The 19,865-nt window shown below is 42.2% G+C and overlaps 1 protein-coding gene across 2 annotated transcripts in view; it reads left to right on the top strand.

The window, feature by feature from the left end:
* Positions 1-19,865, top strand: part of OVCH2 (ovochymase 2) — a 919,743-nt gene that overhangs the window by 825,807 nt on the left and 74,071 nt on the right. For both annotated transcript variants that reach the window (XM_069223557.1, XM_069223556.1), the window contains exon 17: positions 10,565-10,643. In XM_069223557.1, the coding sequence (XP_069079658.1) occupies positions 10,565-10,643 (79 nt within the window). The remainder of the gene's footprint in view (positions 1-10,564; positions 10,644-19,865) is intronic.

The following is a 19,865-nucleotide window of genomic DNA, read 5'->3' as shown; positions in this document are numbered from 1 at the left end:
GGCTAAGAAATTACATTTAGAGACCTGTTTACACAAAAGTGAAAACACACAGCCCTCGCTTCCACAAACATGCGCTGGGCTGGCGTAAAAGAAAAGAAAACAAGCAAAACCCGAGAGCTGCCTTTTATTAGGGTTTAATGGTGGAGCAGATGTTCGAGGAGCTGCAGGGAGGCAAGGACAGCACTGGGATGAATGTAAAAGAATGACAGCAACATGGGAGGAGGTGGGAGGGACAAATACAGCAATAAAATACAAGCCGCTGTGGGCCTGAAGCACCCACAGTGTAACAGGAGCAACAAAAACATGATAAAGTAGTCCGTCAAAGCAAGAGATTAAGAACCTGAGTGGAACTACACAGTAGTTAGTCCCTGCTCTGAAAGAGGATTTTGAGGGGCAAAGAGGCAGTACTGACCACTAGCAAGCAAGGATTTTTAAAGGGCACTGAAACAAACAAATGAAATAGCTTTAAGCCCACAAGAAGTATACTAAAGTATACAACACTCCACATGCTTAAGCTTGACCTAAAAAATACATAGACTAGTATAAGTTTAATATGTAATTCTCACTACATGCTAACTAATATTATTGAACAGTGGACTCTAACTATTAACTCTAGCTGTTTACAAATATCCAGCATTTCTGGACTTATTTATTTACATGCATTTAGCTTGCTCACCTTCTGCCAGTCTCACTCTAGTCCCTGTTAATGCATTTACAGCCTTCTACATGTAAGCAAAACCTATAGACCAACGGAAAAGAATAACAATGCTAATTCTTGGTTTAACAGCATATTATATCATTCACAGTACGTAACCACGACACATGTCTTCTTGCCTAGCAACATTTTGTGGTTGTATTAGCTCTTTGCTTTTACTCAGGTTTACACCCACCCGTGTGTCCTACCACCTTTGGTGTTTTCCTACTTCTTGGATCCCACTTGGGTTAGGCTTCACCCCTTTCCCTCAGAGCATATCACTTTGCCTTATTTATATGTTGTTTGTCCTTCCAACCACCTGTTGCTTTTATGGAATCTTCTGCTTCTTGACATCCTCAAGATCATGTCTGGTATCTGGGGAAAAGTTTGTTCACATTATTGCCAGCATCAACTTGGATCAGGGTAAGCAAATCATGCTGACAGATGGCGACTCATCTCGACACTAGCTCTTATTTTGTAATTCTTGTGCACTGACATTTTGCATCTTTGCCTTTTACCTTTTCTTATTTAGAACTTCCTACATTCACTACCTGATATCCAGTCTGCACACCAGCTTATTAACAATAATAGTCCATACCAAGTAGCCATTCATCCTTCTTTCTCTGGTGAGGTATTTAAGTTATTGATACCTTTAGGGAGACTCTGGGAGGGCAGGGTTTCTGAGCAAATTTGCATCCTAGGTCAAAGCTTAATAGTTTGCTAGGCAATAAGATCCAACATAGATCCCACTGAGAATTGTCTTCAGGAAATGATAGAGATTGGCCTCGTGACTGCTTGCCAGGAGAGGGTGCTTTTGTTAAATCCCACTAATCAGATTACACCTCTTCTCCAAATGTCTGTGCCTTCAACCAGAGTAACAGACTATCCTTCTGGTCATTATTTGGTAATTCAGGGGGAGGTTGTACCACAGTGGCAGCTAGAGGATTTGGGAATCCCTCCTTCCTGTTAGCCATACCTGAAATGAATTGGGGAATCCATTATATTTACATTAAAGAAAAGGCAATGCAATTGAGAGACATAAGAAAGACTTTTACTTTTGAGGAAAAGGAACAGTGATAGAAAATGAACCTATGCCTTTATTCTGGAAATATAGGGCATTTCATGTGACAATGTTATCATCTCTCAGAAAACAGATCTATGCTGAGCATTTCAAACATGTCAGACTTTGTCACTCCTAAATCCCACTTACCTTTACAAATGTATCATTAGCACCCCAGGAGGTCCTATTTGTCTCTACAATTTAGTTGACTCAAGCACCTCTGTTTATTCATGGAGTGTACCTTTCAACTGCAACAAGGCATCCCTACTAAGATTAAAGAGGAGCCTGAAGATATTCAAGGAATTGTTCTATGTCAGGGACAGGGCATGAAGGGACTACTTGATTTGAAAATGCATAATCCAGAGACCAACTGGAACACTCTCACCATTTCACATTCTACTCCTTACTTTTTACTATGCCGTAACCAACGCAAAATGAAGAGTTTAAATGTTTTACACTCTAAAAATCTTTTTAAGGGAAACAGTGGCAAGGGAGATTTTGTTCTTGCAAATAAGGCTATCTTCACTGAGGTCTTCAATCAAAAAGAGATATTATAGTCACCCTCCCCAACAGGATATGACTGTAAAATTGAAGGAAATTCTTCAAGCAATACCTAACAAAACCTTGGATAAGCCAGTCATTAAGCATTACAGTTCCCCAGCCAGGGCCCCAACTTGTTTATAACCAAGATGAAATTGCAGTATATGCAGTGTATTGATTACCCCAAATTACTATCCCCCACTTATATTTTTCTTGTTGATGAGATAAAGTCAGCCACGATTTTCTCCAAAAGAGTCCTTAGAATAGCATACAATCTTGTTTGGATCAAGTGGGAGATGGGTGGAAGACAGTATTAAATATACAATATAAACACTACAAATATCTAGTCATGCTATTCAACCAGAAGAATGTCCCCTCTATCTCCCAGCACTTTGTCATCAACATTTTCAGAGATTTGCTAGAGATTGTTGTGGCTGTATGTCTGGATGACATCTTACAATTGTTTTTAGAATATACACTAACATTGGGAACATGTCACGGAAGTGTTCACATGACTGGAAAATAATTTCCTTCACACTGAGAAAAATCATTTTGAAGTATCAGAGATCTTCTTTTTAGGATTTCAAATATCAGCAAAATGTACTGGAATGGATACCCCCAAGTTACAATGTTTGCTAGTGTAGTCTTGCCCTAGTGTTTTCAAGGGAAACCAAACATTTCTGGGCTTAGACAAGTTTTTCAAACATTTTAGTAAGGATTTTCCAACTATTATTTGACCTACGGTCAATACAGCTGTAAAATAAATCTTATTTCAGTAGGGAAAGAAACACAAATTTGCCTTCTTTGGTTTAAAGAAAGTCTTTATGAGTGCTCCCATCCTTCAACAGTCAAACATCGATCCTCTCATTGAAACATTCTCTGTTGCTCGGGCAGTATTATTCCAATGAGCCCCAAAGACAGAAACATTTTGTCCAGTGGCATATTCCTCCTGTACTCTGTCTATTAGAGAATGCAAATGTACCATCTATGATAGGGAATTCTTGGTAAACAAGGAAGCCTTCACAACCATTGGTGTAATGATTTAGAAAGGTTCCATCATGAAGTCACAGTACGGACAGACTATAAAAACCTGGTACATTTAACATCTATGTAATGTACTGATGTCCTTCGTGCTTGATGGTTGCTCTTCTTTTTCAAATGTAGTTTAGTCAAGTTTGTCATCATGAAAAGGTGGATGCATTATCATGGTTGACATGGGAAGAAGAGTCTGCTCCAAATACTTGGAGAAAACTTTTCTTCCCATGTCTGCCATGATAATATTGGCTATCCACACAGTATTTAGGGATAACTAGCACTCCTTTTTTAAACAGGTCACAATTCAGGGATTCATCATTTGTGCTCCTTAGCTGACACAAGAACCTCAGAGGTAGCAAAGGGAAGCTTTGCTACACCATGGAGATGTTTTGTATCTGCCCTGCAAATAATTATGAGAGCAGGTTCTAAGATAGTGTTACCACTCTTCCAGAGCTGAAGGTCAGCAAATATCACAAGCTTTAGTTGTTTTTCTGATGTCCAAGAATGGCACAAGTCAAGGCCTCCCACAACAGACCACTGGGGTGTACTTCAACCTCTACCCATGCTTAAGAAACCTTGGTAGAACACTTCTATAGATTTTAGGGCTGAACTTGCAGATTCAAATGAAATTTGATAGTAAGAAACAATTTTCTAGAAGTGGGTGTTTTTTTTTCCTTTCAAGAATTATCCTACAGCAGCTGAGGTAGGTCAGATTTTCATAAATTGCATTTTCCAACTATATAGTCTTCTTTAATTATGGACTGGGATTTACAAATCACAGCATATTTAAAGACAGAATTAATGAAAATGTCTTCTAGAAATGTTCTCACACTCAAGGATGAGCTATCTCTTCTACTTTTAACTTCTACCCATTTTGAGTACAAATCCATCAACACAATGAGATAAGTAAGGAGTGAATTGCTTGCCCTGCCATGGACCCCCAATATCTATGGACAACTCATCCCATGGTTTGCTTGGTAATTTCCTGCAGACCATAGGTACTTGACGGGTTTTCAATACTTTGATACTACAAGAACACTGCATACGCTCCTGGACTGCCTGTTCAATTTCTACATTCATTCTTGGTCACCAAAAACCTGCCCTCAAATTTTCCTTTGTTTTAACAATCCCTAGATGACCTTCATGAGCTTGTTTTATTATTCTATTTCTCAGAGACAGTGGTGGAATTACACTGGTTACTCTTAACAACAGAGATCTCTCAATAGCCAGTTTCCCTTTAATTAAATTCCAGACGATTTCCAAATTGCGAAAATGTCCATGATTCATTGCTTCCATGACTTTCCCCAACACTTCGTCTTTACTTAGTTCATCTCCTCATTCTTCCTCTGTTAATCTCATTCGCCTTCCAATTAACTTCACAAACATCTTCTTCCACACCTTATTTCATTTCTTGTTCCTCTTTGGTTTGACTGACGTCACCTAACCTTGAAAGACAGTTTGCACTCACATTTAATATACCAGGTAAATATTCCACTCTAAACTTACATTTTTGCAGTCCAATTATCTATCTTCTTATCCTTGCAGAGATACAATCCAGGCCCTTATTTCTAAATATTTCTACAAGAAGCTTATGATCTGATAATACCACAAAATCAGTTCCCCAAATGAAATTCCTAAGAGAGCCCAGAAAATGGCCAACGTCTCCCTTTCAATTACTGAATAGTTTTTTTCTACACCACTAAATGTTTTGGAAGAACTTGCTATCAATCTTTTCTTTCCCTTATCATCTTGTACCATCACAGCTCCTAAACCTTTTGAGCTTGCATCAGTGATAATGCCTGCCTGCCAGGAATAAACGCCTGTAAGCACAGTGCCTCTTTTAATTCTTCTTTTATTCTCTGAAACTCTGCCTCACATAACTCACTCCATAAAAGCTTTTTCAATTTCTTCAACAATCTTCTCATATTCACTGATTTCTCTGCTAAATTTCTTATGTACTTTCCATAATACTCAACCATTCCAAGAAACAAACTTACTTCCTCTTCATACTGAGGTGTCACTAAGTTTTTAATGGTGTTAACCAATTCTGGTTTGGGTTTTACACCTTCTCCTGAGATCAAATGTCCCAAATACTCAACCTCAGTCATGTCAAACTGGCACTTCTTCTTTTTGAGAGTGAGACCTGCCTTTCCCAATCACAATAATACCACCCAAAAACAACTATCATGTTTCTCTACTATACTACCAAATATCAACACATCGTACTGGTAGCATTTAACTCCTTCCAAATTTCTTAAGAGTTTGCTCATAATACGTTGATACACTGATGCAGCTGAAACAAGGCTGAACGGTATCCTTTTAAACTTAAATGCTCCGAAAGGTGTTATAAATGCAGTACGATCCTGTGAATTCTCATCCAACTCCACCTGATGGTAGGTAGATGTCAAATCTAGTGTGGTGAAACATTTTGCTCCTCCCAACATCGACACTATTTCTTCAATATTGGGTAGAGGGAACCTGCCAACTACCATTTCCCTACTCAATACTCTGAGACCCACACAAATCTAATATCTCCATTATTCTCTTTTGCTATAACTATGGGAGCCAACCATTCAGTTGCGTCTATTTTCTCTATTACTCCTAAAGTGTCTAGTCTCCTAAGTTCTGTACTCACCAACTCCTGTAATGCCAAGGAGACTTTCCTCACATTTGCAACCACTGGAACTGCATCTTTCTTCAACTTAATACTATGTTTGTATTCTCTAGGGCAACCCAAGGATTCAGAGAATACCTCTGGAAATTTCTGCACAAAATCCATCTTGAACCTGCTCCTGAGGATGGGCATTAGGGTTAAGCTCTATCCCCAACACTTTTTGATGTGCTCAACTTAATGGATTGTCTCCTTTATTCAAAATATATACCTTTCCCAAAATGTGTCTTCCCCATAACTCCAAGCATCCTTCAAAGAAACCTATCATTTTGAGTGGCTGACCTACATACCCTCCAGGGTTCACATCCATTGCCAGTAATTTCTTTCCTTTCACAAATATTCTTTCAAAACATTGTTTTGTAATAATGGTTAATTGTGAACATGAGTCAAATCTCATTAATAGTTTCACTTCATCCACTATAACATTTTCACTGGGGTGTTAATTCTTATCCAAATACATGTTAACCTGAAACACTATTTCTTGAGATACCTCTTTGTCTTCTTTCACCATGTTATTATTCTTTTTCTTCCTACTGCGACAACACTTGTAAAAATTTCCTTTTTTCTCCCACAGCCAGTTCATAGGACATCCAAAGCTGGACAACTACTTGCATTTGCCTTATGACCACTAACACCACATCAGAAACATTCTCCTTTCCATTTTTCACATGCATCCTTCTCTTTTTCATTCACCATACCCTTGTTTTTTTACTTCACATACCACTTCTTCGACTTTTCCTGTGTTATCACTTGTTTTATTTTTAACAGATCTTAATTCTGTAATACATTTCATCAAAAACTCAGCTCTCTTTGCCGCCATCACTACCTCCTCTAAAGGTGGCTCATCCTTCAATCACAATTCTTCATGAATCTTATCACTAGTATACTTTAACACAAACTGATCACAAATCCTTTCATCTACCAGTATGCCAAATTTTCATGGCTGCTTATTTTCTTAAACTTGTTATATACTCCTTCACAGACTCATAATTTCCTTGCTCTCGCTTTCCAAAATAATATCTCTCCATTATCGCGCTCAGTCTTGGTAAATAATGTTTATCCATTTTCAATAAACAAATTTCAAATTCATTCAAACTTCTTTCTTCTTCCACATTCAAATTAGGCACATTTTCTAACACCTCTTGCCCTTTTCCTCCTAGGCAATGCATTAATAATACATGTTTGCTCTCTGCACTTAAGGTGGAATCACATATCCTTGCACAGTGATTATCTTCCATTTTCCCCAGGAATAAACAGATTCACTTGGACTGCGTAACATTTTGCATTTTTAACAACAAAAGTGTCTTTAGACTAGCTTCAAAATACTGCTTACGCTTAATGTAATACTAAGTATGAGACTCCAGGCTCAGGTGTGCCTGTCACCGATACTTCTAGTTATATTTCCCTTTAATAGTAGCAGGTCCGGTGATAGGCTGTGGTGTGCCTGTCATCGTATGTACTGATTATACTTCAGTTACTCATGCCTCCAAATGCGCTCATTCCTTCTTTTCCTTTTTTATTCACCATCACAACTCTGTCAGTGAAATTCTGGTGAAATGCCATCTCCAAGATGGCCACCACAATCGTGCTGACGCTCACTTTCTAAAGGGGATTGGGCTCACAATGCACACTCTCAGTTATTGAGAAACAATGCTTTCCAGTGATGAAACAAGCATGCGGCCCAGTGACAATCATGGGCCCCAACGATGCTGCAAGCTTCTCCTTTTTCCCAAAATGGCCAAAGTCACTGCTGTCTCCACTCCAGGACAACTCCGACTGGCCTACGACATCACAATCTAAGAAAACACGTCTTCACTCGCTCCGCTTCTTCTCTTCTGTAAGTGCTGTTACACAGCTATCTTAAGCATAGCGTATGATACACTGCCATGTTGAGGTGTTTACTCCACATCACCAATGCAAAGTTGGGTGCAGATGAAACAAAAACGCACCAAATATCTGTTAATTGAATTGAACAGATTTATTTATAACACCTCATCCATCAACATTCTCTTTGCTGTTTTCCTTCAAATCCCAACCGTCCCTCTTCAAACCCATATGTTCCACATTCTACATTCCACTATTCTGCCTGTGATTCTACTCATATAATCATATGCAGAGAACACCACAAGAAGTACTCTGGGGAAGGCCTAAAAGTCTTCTTAGGAATTTATTCTCAATTACTGCTAGAGCAGAAGTGTCCATATAGCAAATTATTTCACTACCATAGGCAGCTACAGTGACTATCACTTAGCACTATAAAGCTCAAGAAAAATCTTAATGGATTTATGTCTCAGTCTCTTTGCGAACTCGAAGACATAAGCAATACTCCTAGTAAAAGAGATGCTTCTAGCAGACACCAGGGCGGACCATGACAATGAGGAATCAAATTAAACACTGAGATAAGTAAAAGAAGGAACACAGGTTATAATATCTTTCAGTATTTTAAAAAGTCTAGACTTAGTAGACCGAGGACCTAATACCATAATATGAGATAAAGAAAAGCTGATCCTTAAATCAAACATATCCATAAAATTAACAAAACGATTAAGCAAGCGATCCAGGCCCGGGCAGTTCTAGCAATAAGGACGGCATCGTCCACATAGGTCAATACCAGGATGGAATGGCTTCCAATCTGCAGCAAGTCGATGCCACCCTCAACTAATCCCTCCCCTAAATTATTATTATAGTGTGAAGAGAAGCGGGGCTAATATGCAGCCTTGTTGAACACCCTGCTTCAATTTAAAGTGACAAGTGTATTCTCCTGTGTCCCAAAAAAATGAAGGTTGTGTAAAAGAGAAACTAGGGTTCACGTCCAACTTAAGACGCAACATAATGTCCCATAGTTTATCTCTATTAACACTATGAAAAGCAGTGCTCAGGTCCATGAAGGCCAGATGTAATGACCCTTATTTAGCTACAGTATTTTTATGAATAATCAAATACAAATTGAGGCATTGCTTGACAGTCCCTCAGCCCACTCAGAACCTATACAGGATGTCCAATAAACCAGAACCTTTGCTAATCAAAATTTACATAGTAGACCTACTTTATCAAAACAATGTAAGCACTACATATTTACACTTAACTAAAAATTTCCAGAACATTTTTTGCTTTCCCAATTGAATTATCAGGCCTTGGCCAGTCCCAACCAATTGAATTTGGGTTTCATCTGTACACACATCTGCCTGTGTCTAGATGTCAGGCTGAGTCAGACAATCAGTTCTTCTTCAACCCTCTACACGTATGCAGACATCCTGTAGAGAGCTCTTTACCCCAGCTGGACACAGCAGCTGATATTAGCTTAAAAAGTAGGCACAGAAGGTTGCAACTCAATTACATTTTAACAGCAGCATTAAAGTGATGGAGATTCAATTTGGGAGGCATCCATAGCAGTTCAAAAGTGAAAAAACCGACAGGTTTCCACAGGGAGGGCCTAACCTTCCTTTTAAGATGCTTCTAAGTTTATCAATACATGGCTTCAAATATAATCTTGGTAATGAGTGCTCAAATATAGCAGTTGCACTGTACAACACTGGACAGTTATGGAAATTCATATTGATTCTGTATTTTGCAATCAATATTTGTTATCAACTATCCAATTAAAGGCAGACCTCTCTCTCTAAAATAGCAATACATGGTAGGTTCTCTATACTACAGGGAATGTCATTTCTTACATTCCCTGCATCGAGTGTTCCTATTTAGATCCACAGTACTGAAAGAACTCCTCCAATGTAGGATCTTGCTCTGGCCCTCAGAGTAGAACCATCTTGTACATGGTTTGGTGAATCATATGTTCCCTGTTGGTGATTTGACTACTTAAGCCATGCATGTTTCTAAGGATTGTACGGGACACTTTTTAAATTTTCCTCATTTGCCTTTTGCTTGATCCACATTCTTTGTTCCTCTCCATTGTTTTTTTTTCAAGTTTCTGTGTTTTAAGTTTATCTTTGTGTGCGTCACATGTATTTATTGGTTTGTGTGTCATGTACTGAAAAGTTTACAAACGTGAAATACAATGATTCTTTTGTGGTGTTTATTATTAAACTTGCATAGCTGTCAATTTGTCTCGTCACGAAGGCAACCTTCTCTTACTTTTCAGCCAAGATCTCTGATAATGCTGGGGCTTGTAATTTCACCTTTACTAGAATTGGCCTTGACCTGTTAGTGTCAATATTCTCAATGTTGTTGGCTGATAGAAAAAATAACACTTGTGGAAAGACATCCTTATAACATGGGGCAAAATCATACCTAGGTAAATAACAAAATATGTATATTTAGTTGGGATCCCAAAGCTCAATTCAGGATGTTGTGAAAGGGCAGCAAACATGACAAAAATCAATTGCGTAGGTACAAAGACTAGTCTAGCATTATTCTTACCTTTGGGTAAAGGCTTAATAATGTTTGCCAAATGCCATATATCATATTGCCACTCTTCTTGACAAAATGATGACCATGTGTATTAAATACCAATAAACATTTGAGATTGTATTTTTACGTATTTTTCAACTTTTTGAATGTGATTGTTTCACAATAAAAATATATATCTATGTTTTTTTTCCTACAGGGAACAATTCAGAGACTTATTAGTTGTAGTTGCTGGAGCTCATGATATAAGTGGAAGGACTGAAAGGGAGCATCACCAGGTGAGCAGAATAGTTTTGCCCGCTTTTGGGAAAGAATACAGAACTCTTGTCTTGTAAAATATATATCTGTGAAAACATTGTTTTCTTATCTTGTGCATGTTTGTAAGCATTGTATCTTAGCCTGCTTGTCCTAGATTTTTTTCGGATATATTTTAATCATGCTTAATTCAATGAAAATAACTATTAAATAATTAAGATGAACTGTCTGCCAATGTCCACTTCTACAGTAATATGTGGATTACACTTTAGTGGTTACCCCTTTAAGGCATTCATAATTCCTCTGAACATAGCTAGTTGTTTATGGCTAAGAAAGAGGAAATGCAGGAAGTTAAAATGTATTAGTTTGTGTCTAGGATTGAATGGAGCTTTCCATGCCTGTTCACTAGAGAACTACCAAGTTTTTTTTAGTAACATCCATGTCCAACTCCAGGTCCAGGTCCACCTACCTAAGGTTACAAAAGAGGCCCAACTAAAAGAACTCTCACAGGACCCAACCTTTGTAATGTTATATAGGCTATAAGGAGGACAGACCCAGCCCCTCAACCTCTTCTCCCTCTTTGTTTTTGCAGGTCCACCTATCACCATATTCTAACTGGATGGTGAAGTAATGTCACAGCCTACTGCCTTCAGCATACATAAAGGATAATATCTTTCTAGCATCTGCTCTTTTAATTATCTTGGTGATGACTTAATAATATTCCTCTGGGGCCTGCTGAATCATTAAATTGTAATCTGGCTGTGTGCTTCAGACTGTTGCATATTAGTTTTCCTAATGAGCTATTTTTACCTATTTCCATAAACATCAGTAAAGTAATGAAACAGGTTGCCAAATGTGTTGATGTCCAGGGCCTATAGGATTTGTTTACGTTTTTTCTAAAGGGTGGGCAGAAAGCTTGGGTTATCCATTAATAGAAGAAGAGGGAGTATAGATGCTGCCTACACACTAGTGATATCAAACTCCACCAGTTTGACTTGTGTGGTTTCCTGTGTCTAAGTCAACTCAGGTAATTTTTGGACTTGTTCTCAACTCAGCATTGCCTGTAGGTGACCCAACTCAGCCAGCCTAGGATCTTTTACCAAGTGTTTACAGTGAGATGATGGTGAAAACTGAATAATCAAGACTTAGCCTGCGTTGGTAGGTGATAGACAAGGAAGTCCAGTACAGTAAGACCTCCTCTCTTCATATGCAATTTTTAGGTAACATAGCGTGCTTCCTACCCCCAACCAAGTCCAATTAGTATCCCTCTCAACTTATATAAACATTCTTGGGGCAGTATGATTTGTACTTAGGGCCCCATCTAGAGTTTGGCAGACAGGATACTCCATTACATTATGACAATGTACCCTGTATGCCAAATCCTTGGTCCACCCACTGAGTTATGAGTCGGGCCTGTCACTTTTCTGACTTCACCATTGAAAAAAATGCTCTGAAAGCCCAATGGAGTAAGGGCATAAGACCGCCTGCCCTACTTACGCAGAGGGTCTGATGTACTTTTTTCTGTCAGACATCGTCAGATAAATCCTGAATGTAACAGACTGAAAAAGAATAATGAATCCCCACAACCCCCACACTAGGCCAAAGCTGCTTCGGTGTGGAGCCATTAGATTTTTTTTTTTTCTCTTAAGCAAACTCCCACTTTTGGAGTTTATTTCTGAAAAACAAAAAGGTTTGGTGCACAGCCATCAGAAACATTGCAGATGTGCACCAAACTATTTTTGTCTTGGTATGAGCTGCCATGGTGGCAGCTCTGATGAAGGCACAGAGATCAATGCAGGGCTGGCAGTGATCTCTAGATATAGCAAGTGGAGGTCCAGCCAATGGGTAATAACTTCCATCACCATTTCGAACAATGGCCTGTCCACCTGCCATACCTTAAATTCATCCCTTAGTCAAGACCACTGTGATAAATTGGGTTGCTGGTTGACTGAGGAGGGAACCTTGGTCAAGCAGCAACTACAGTCTTGTCAGGGTAAGAACAAATAAACCTGTGCTCACCCTCTGGTAGCTTGGCACAGAGCAGTTAGTCTTAACTTGAAAGCAATATGTAAAGCAACACTTCAAACAGTAAAACAGTGAAAACACCAAACAAAAGGAACCACACCAGGTTAGAAAACTAGAACTTAATATAATGAATAAAACAAAACCAGAAAGACAAAGTAGAACATAAGTTATGAATTTTTAAGGCATAAACTGAAGCATATTGCTTAAAAGCCAAAAGCGGCAACTGTGGATATCTGGTCACGACTGACCGGGAAAAAGTCAAAAGTTAAGGCTGACTGCAATGGAGCATGAGCTGGCTACAATGACCTAGTAAGGCCGCTGAACAAGGTACCTTAATTCCAGGCTTCAGCACATTGCATGGATCCATGAAGGGGCGTTGTGCAGCCGATGCTCTGCATTGGTTCCGAGATGCTGGCGAGGCTGCAGTGCAAGGTCCTGTTGTGTAGGCGTTGAGAATCCCATCAACAGGGCTTGTGATATGAAGGCTGGTGTCAGGGATGCGTTGTGCGCCTGAGGCAATGCCCCCGTTCCAATGACTGATGAAGCTGCAATGCAGAGATTTGGGGTCGTCCTCAAGGCTGCCGTCGACGAGGGATGTGAGGACCTGCTATGGGCAGCGCAGCGGTGGTTCCAAAGGTGATGCGTCGAACCCAAGATGCAGGATGCAGCAGCAATGCAAGTCTTTTGCACCAGGTCCAAACCAAGCAGTATTTCCGATGCTTCCGTTCTGTTGGAGGATGCACCACTTGGCCAAGAAGATGCATTGCTCCTGCTTTGGGATGCACTACTCAGCAGAAACTATGTGTTGGTTCTGCTGGTAAGAACCTTAATCCCACTTCCGAGGGTCCAGGACTACGGTGGCACCACTTGGCAGGGTAGACTCACAGATGTCAAAATCCAGGTCCAGAAGCAGGGTGGTTGGAAGTCTTTTGTCTCCCTGAGACTTTAAATCAGGAGTCCAGCCAACCAGCCTTTGGAGTCACTCTGGGTTCTGGGTTGGAGAGATGCAGGTCCATCCTTTTCACTCCCAGGCAAGAGGGCAGTAGGCACAGGTCAGCAAGAAAAACAGGAGTCCAGCAGAATGCAGCTCAGCAGAGTAGCAGTCCTTCAGCAGTGCAGCAGTCCTTCATCCTGGCAGAGTATCCACAGGTCCAGATGTGTACTGAAGTGCTGGTTTCTGAGGTCCAGTTCTTATACACAGTGGCACCCTTGATGTAGGGGAGACTTCAAAGACAGACCTTTGAAGTGCACAGATGTCCTGCCTTCCCTGTCCTTTGTGTGGGGACAGGACACAACCTATTTAGGTGTGAGGCTGTGTCCAACTCCTTCCTCCCATCCTGTCCAGGATGGCCTATCAAGTGACACCTAAGCTCCCATTGTGTGGCTTTCTAGGGGCTGGCACACAGCCCAGCTATGACCCATCCCAGAAATGTGATCAGTGACAGGCTGAAGGCAACAAAAATCAAAGGCCATGAAATGCCAACTTCTTAAAAGAGCCATTTTCAGAATTTGCCATTTAAAATCCGACCGGCATCATTTAGGATTTTAGATTGTGATTCCAGAGACGCCAAACTCGAAAGTCTATCTCTCCACACTTAGGAATTACATTTATAAAATGCAATAAGGCAATCATAATGTTATCCTATGGGAGAGATAGGCCTTGCAGTAGTGAAAAACAAATGTAAGAGTTTTTCACTACCAGGACATGCAAAGCTTAAAAGTACATCTCCAAATATTTAAATACACTGCACCCTGCCCTTCGGGCTAACTAGGCCTATCTTAGGGGTGACATATGTACCTAAAAGGACGTTTTGGGCCTGGCAAAAGGGTTATTTTGCCATATCAACATGGCAGTGTAAAACTGCACAGACAGGCGTTACAGTGGTAGGCCTGAGACATGTTTAAAGGGCTACTTACGTGGGTGCCACAATCAGTGTTGCAGCCTCACTAGTAGCATTTACTTTACAGGCCCCGGCACATGGGTACAATAGACTAGAAACTTATAAGTAAAATAAATATGCCAAATAGGTATATGCAGATGTTTCACTGTTTTAAGGAGAGAGCACAAGCACTTTAGCACTGGTTAGCAGTGGTAAAGAGCACAGAGTTCCATGGTCAACTAAAACAAATTCACCAAACAAATAGAAGATAAAGAACGCAAAAAGTCTGAGGATGACCCTGCAGAAAGGGCCATTTCCGCACCCTTCAGCCTAAAGCCAGCAGTAGACTAATCAAAACTTTGGTGAACTTCCCTGCTATGGCAATAGAATCTGGACAGTGGCCCTCTACTGCAGGGGCCTTTGTCAGTTCTATGGCTCTCTGCACTCAGTTAGATCTCTCTATTTATACTCTCCTGAGCCACTGAACTGACCCATGGGGTACCTTTCTTTTCATCTGTGGACCCCATCTGTGCAGCACCTAACCATTACTTGCTCTCTGATGCAACCCAGTAGGCAGACAGTACCGCCATGGCCAACAAAGTGATGTGACCCATTTCATCCCTGGGATCAGACTTCTGTCCCAGAGCCAAGGAAAATTCTGCCCATATGTACAACAACCAACATAGGCCATTGACAGCTGTCAGTGTCACAGCCAGGCCCCAAGCCATCCAGGGGTCTTTGAACTCAGTGGTTTCTTAGAGGGGGGCAGTAGCCACAGGTGTCTTACACCCTTTCCCCACTCTACCTTTCACCAGTTCAGGGGTGGTATCCTGTAACTGGTCACCCGCCCCATGGTCATTATTTTGAAGCTGAACAGGAGAAGAGGTGAGCTCTCCTTCACTCTGCTCTTCTATTTGGCACCCTGTACCCAGCTAGGGTCGGTGACCCTCAACAGTGGAGGGGTGTGTAAGGGACATAGGGGGTCATTCCGACCCCGGCGGTCAAGGACCGCCGGGGCCGGGGATGCGGGAGCACCGCCAACAGGCTGGCGGTGCCCCGCAGGGCATTCTGACCGCGGCGGTTTGGCCGCGGTCAGACCAGGAAAACCGGCAGGCTGCCGCCGGTTTTCCGCTGCCCTGGGAATCCCCCATGGCGGCGCAGCTTGCTGCGCCGCCATGGGGGATTCCGACCCCCTCACCGCCATCCTGTTCCTGGCGGTTCCGACCGCCAGGAACAGGATGGCGGTGAGGGGTGTCGTGGGGCCCATGGGGGCCCCTGCAGTGCCCATGCCAATGGCATGGGCACTGCAGGGGCCCCCGTAAGAGGGCCCCACTTTGAATTCCAGTGTCTGCTTTGCAGACACTGGAATTCGCAACGGGCGCCACTGCACCCGTCGCACATCCTCCACTCCGCCGGCTCCATTCGGAGCCGGCATCCTCATGGAGGGCTGTTTCCCACTGGGCTGGCGGGCGGTCGCCCGCCAGTCCAGTGGGAAACCCAGAATACCCGCGGCGGTCTTGTGACCGCGCAGTGGGATTCTGGCGGTTCCCTCCAGGCGGGCGGCTCCCGCCGCCCACCGGGGTCAGAATGACCCCCATAGAGCCTAACACAGTAATAAATCACAATGCCTTTCGGCTCAACGGCCAGAGCTCTCAATCATGGCTTGTTAAAAGATTTAAAACATGTTGTGATTGATTGCTCTGGAATTGAGGCTCAAGGCGATGCAAGTTTCTCACAGTGCCTGTCATTGGGCCAAAAAAAATAAGAAAAGAAAAAATGCCCTGAACTACGATTCTTCATCCTCCTGCTTTCTTCTTGAATGCCGTCAGCGAAACGGCACCTCATGGAGCCTAAGCCATCCCCTTCTGCAAATCCCAATGCTGCTCTCATGCTGCAGATGAGCAGCATGAGAACAGAATCAGAATTGGCTGGAGCGGGCTGCCTCGACGCTTTAGCAGACACTGAGTGTCTGTGCATGTTCTCTACCCAGCTGTCCAAGACAGCTGGGTGGAGAGGTTTTCACTGCGCATGTCAGGCTGGCTGTTGCAAGACAGCTGTCCAAAGTGGCTTGCGCAGTGTAAACTCATGGAGTGAGTGCCACTCCACTGCTGCCAGTCAGCAACAATGGCCACACCCACAAACACTGCTGGGCTGGAAGCAGTGAAAAATAAAATGATAATTGATTTCATTACCATTTTATTTTTCATCTCGGCAGCAGGGGTGTTGCTCCTCTGCCCTGATGGGGGTTTTGGCTGCCTTTCCCTGTACCCTCCACTTGGGACTGGTACTCCAAGTTACCCTGACACCAGGGCCAACTCATTCCCCAGAATCGAGTTTATTGGCATCTGTGGACTAATTCCCAACCTCCTGTGGGTTACCATCCTAACCCACTCCAGGAATACCACGACTGTAAGGCAGAAGAAGTCCTGTCCATGGGTCTGAGTTACCCTAAAAACCTGACCGGTGTATTGCTCTGGGGTAACTACCCTTTCCACTATTTAATTATTTATTTTTTATGTGTTTTTATATACCACAAACATTACCCAGAGGTTTCAGAGACTTTTCAATCAAGCAAAGAATGTTACATGAGCAATTCAGAGTAACATGGTAATAAGTGATACAACATATAACTACTACGATTATTCATGGTTATGTAGTTGCAAGTCCAATATGTACTACAAAATATATATTTTGCAAAGTTAAAGTGGTTAGGGTTGCACAGAAACATATTATATATTTATAGAGTTAAAGCAGAGGGGTCATTAAGACATTCAAGAGTGTCATGTAACAGTCAGGGTCATGCCATAAAATGAGAGGGCATATGTCTGGTGGTCAGCTTAGCGAGGAGAGTTACTGAGAAAAATGCCTTTGGAAGAAAATAATTTTAAGGTCCGCTTTGAAGATCCGGAAAGAGGTGGTGGTGCGAAGGTTTGGGGGTAGCAAGTTCAAAATTCTAATTGTATTACCTGAGAAAGATTGCAGCATAAGTATTTCCCTTTTGAAAGTTGGAGGTCTGAGCAGCAGATTTTCAGCATTTCATGAAGGCCTAGAGCCACCTGATAGTTTGAGTTTGTTTGCAAGGTAGTAATGGGGTGGTATTGTGGAAAGCTTTGTGGATGATACAAGCAGTCTTACATACGGTCCTAGCTTCAATAGAAGCCAGCGAAGAGTCATCAGCATAGATGTGATATGGTAAATTCTTTTGGACCCATAGATAAAACACGTAGCCAAATGGAGGATCGAGTTTAAGAAAGATAAGGAGAGAGTACCAAAGGTTGGGCAAGAGTTTTGAGGTCTTGCTCAGGAATGTAACGTCGATCCCCCAGTGAAGGTGTAGTTGGACACTACCATGGTCTGGCTAGCCTGGGTGTTCCTCAGAGCAGTGACTGGAACTCCATTCACTTTTACCTGGTAGAAGTGAGTCCACCTCCCAGCTAAGGGAGATCATGGCACAGTCTAGGACCCAACCCTGAGGACTACTCACCCCTAAGGACACATTAGCCTCCCCTGTAGGGGTCCCATCAGTGGGTGGTTTCTTAGGACAGACAGAGTACCCCTGCGTGTGTCCTAGCTGAGAACAATCAAAGCAGTGGGGTTGAAAATTGGGCCTTCTGTTGGACCCAAGGGCTGATCCAGTGGTCCGCCTCCTTAGAAAACTCCTTTGGGTAAGGGAGCTTACTGTCAATGAGGTGTTGGCACAGATCTAGAAAACAAAGACTGAATGCATGCTCCCTTGCAAACAAACTGTACAGCCCCTAAAAATCTTTTACTTTGCTGCCCTTCACCCAACCATCCAGTGACTTGTAAAAGGAATCAACTCATTCCACACAGGTCTGTTGGGCCAGCTTCTGGCTTACCTAATCTTCTGTCTGTACTTTTCTGGGGTCTGATCATACTTTCTGACAAGTGCTTCCTTCATGGTGGGGATACCTCATTCTTTCCTCCTTTTAATGAGCCAATAGCATGTCCCTCACGTTGCTAGGGGTATGCCTGCATAGACTAGTTCCCAGTCTCCCTCAGGGATCTTGTGCATCTGTAAGGCAATCTCGTAGACCTCAACTACTTGTTAGTGTCGGCTCTCACAACATAGTCAGGTAGGAGACCTTTAGAAATGTGGACCCTCTTTTCTCCAGAGGGCACGCAAGAATGGCTGCCTCCATTATTGCTGGACTCTGCCTGCCTGGCCTTGAAATCCAGCTCCTTTAGACTCGCTCATGAGTTAGCAACAACCTTTCCTCCTTCAAAGCTTTCTGTACCTCTAGCTTTAGTTTAGCTAGCTCCAACATGATCTTTCTTCTGTCCCTCATGTCTTCCAACTCCTCTGGAGTTAGGCCCCTCGAAGACACACTGCTCCCTGCAAGGGGAGGGATGCCCAGTCCTGGGAGTATGTTACCCTCTCAACAGATTGGACTTCAAACTCCTCTTGGTGGTCTTGCTCAGATCCTTCCTCATCCTCATCATCTGTTGGCGACTGGTGGGCCTCTGCCCATGTCTTCAAGTCCTTCTTGAGGTCTGACTTTTTCGTGCTCCTCTTAGTGGGCATCCCCCTCTCCTGACAAACCTCCTTGAGCTGGGCCACAGTGTAGCTCCCTAGGTTGGTAAGTTCAAACTCCATCTTTGCAGGTGAAGTCACAGAAACTATAATCAGGTAGAATGAGAATAAATTTAGAAAAAGCAAAAAAGGCTAATCAGGGAGAACTTGAAGTTGTATTGGTTGACTGGGAGTGAGTTTTATTCAATCAGCAAACTACAATTCTTGTCAGGGTAAGGCACAAGCAAACTCAAGATTAACCTGTTCTCACCTCCTGGTAGAATGACACAGAGCAGTCAGGCTTACATTGTGCAACGCTTCAAACAGTAAAATTGTGAAAACACTAGACAAAAAGGATTCCACACCAGGTTAGGAAAATAGAACTTAATTGAATAAATAAAACAAGACAAAATTACAAAAATCTAAATCAGTAGAATTTGAGATATGAGCATGTAAAGAATAAACTGTAGTATAGCACTTAAACAGCAAAAGGTCCAAACGGGGCTACCTTGTCACGCCGGACTGGGGCAAATTCAAAAGTTCAGGCCAACTGTGATGGAACGTGTTCCGGCTACAGGGACTCAATTAGGCAAACTAAACAAAGTACCTTAAATCCTGATCGCGGAGAGTTGCATGGAAGTGAGACAAAGCTTTGTCATGCAGCAGATGCAATGGTTTGGTTCCGAGATATAGCGAGGCTGTGTCATGAGGTCCTGTTGTGTCAACATTCAGGATCCTGTTGATGGACTTGCAATGCAGAGGCTGGTGTTAGAAACATTGCACAGCTGAGGCAATGCACAGGTTCCAAT

The sequence above is a fragment of the Pleurodeles waltl genome, chromosome 3_1, assembly GCF_031143425.1.
Source record: "Pleurodeles waltl isolate 20211129_DDA chromosome 3_1, aPleWal1.hap1.20221129, whole genome shotgun sequence".
Lineage (NCBI taxonomy): Eukaryota > Metazoa > Chordata > Amphibia > Caudata > Salamandridae > Pleurodeles > Pleurodeles waltl.
This window is presented reverse-complemented; position numbering and strand designations above follow the sequence as displayed.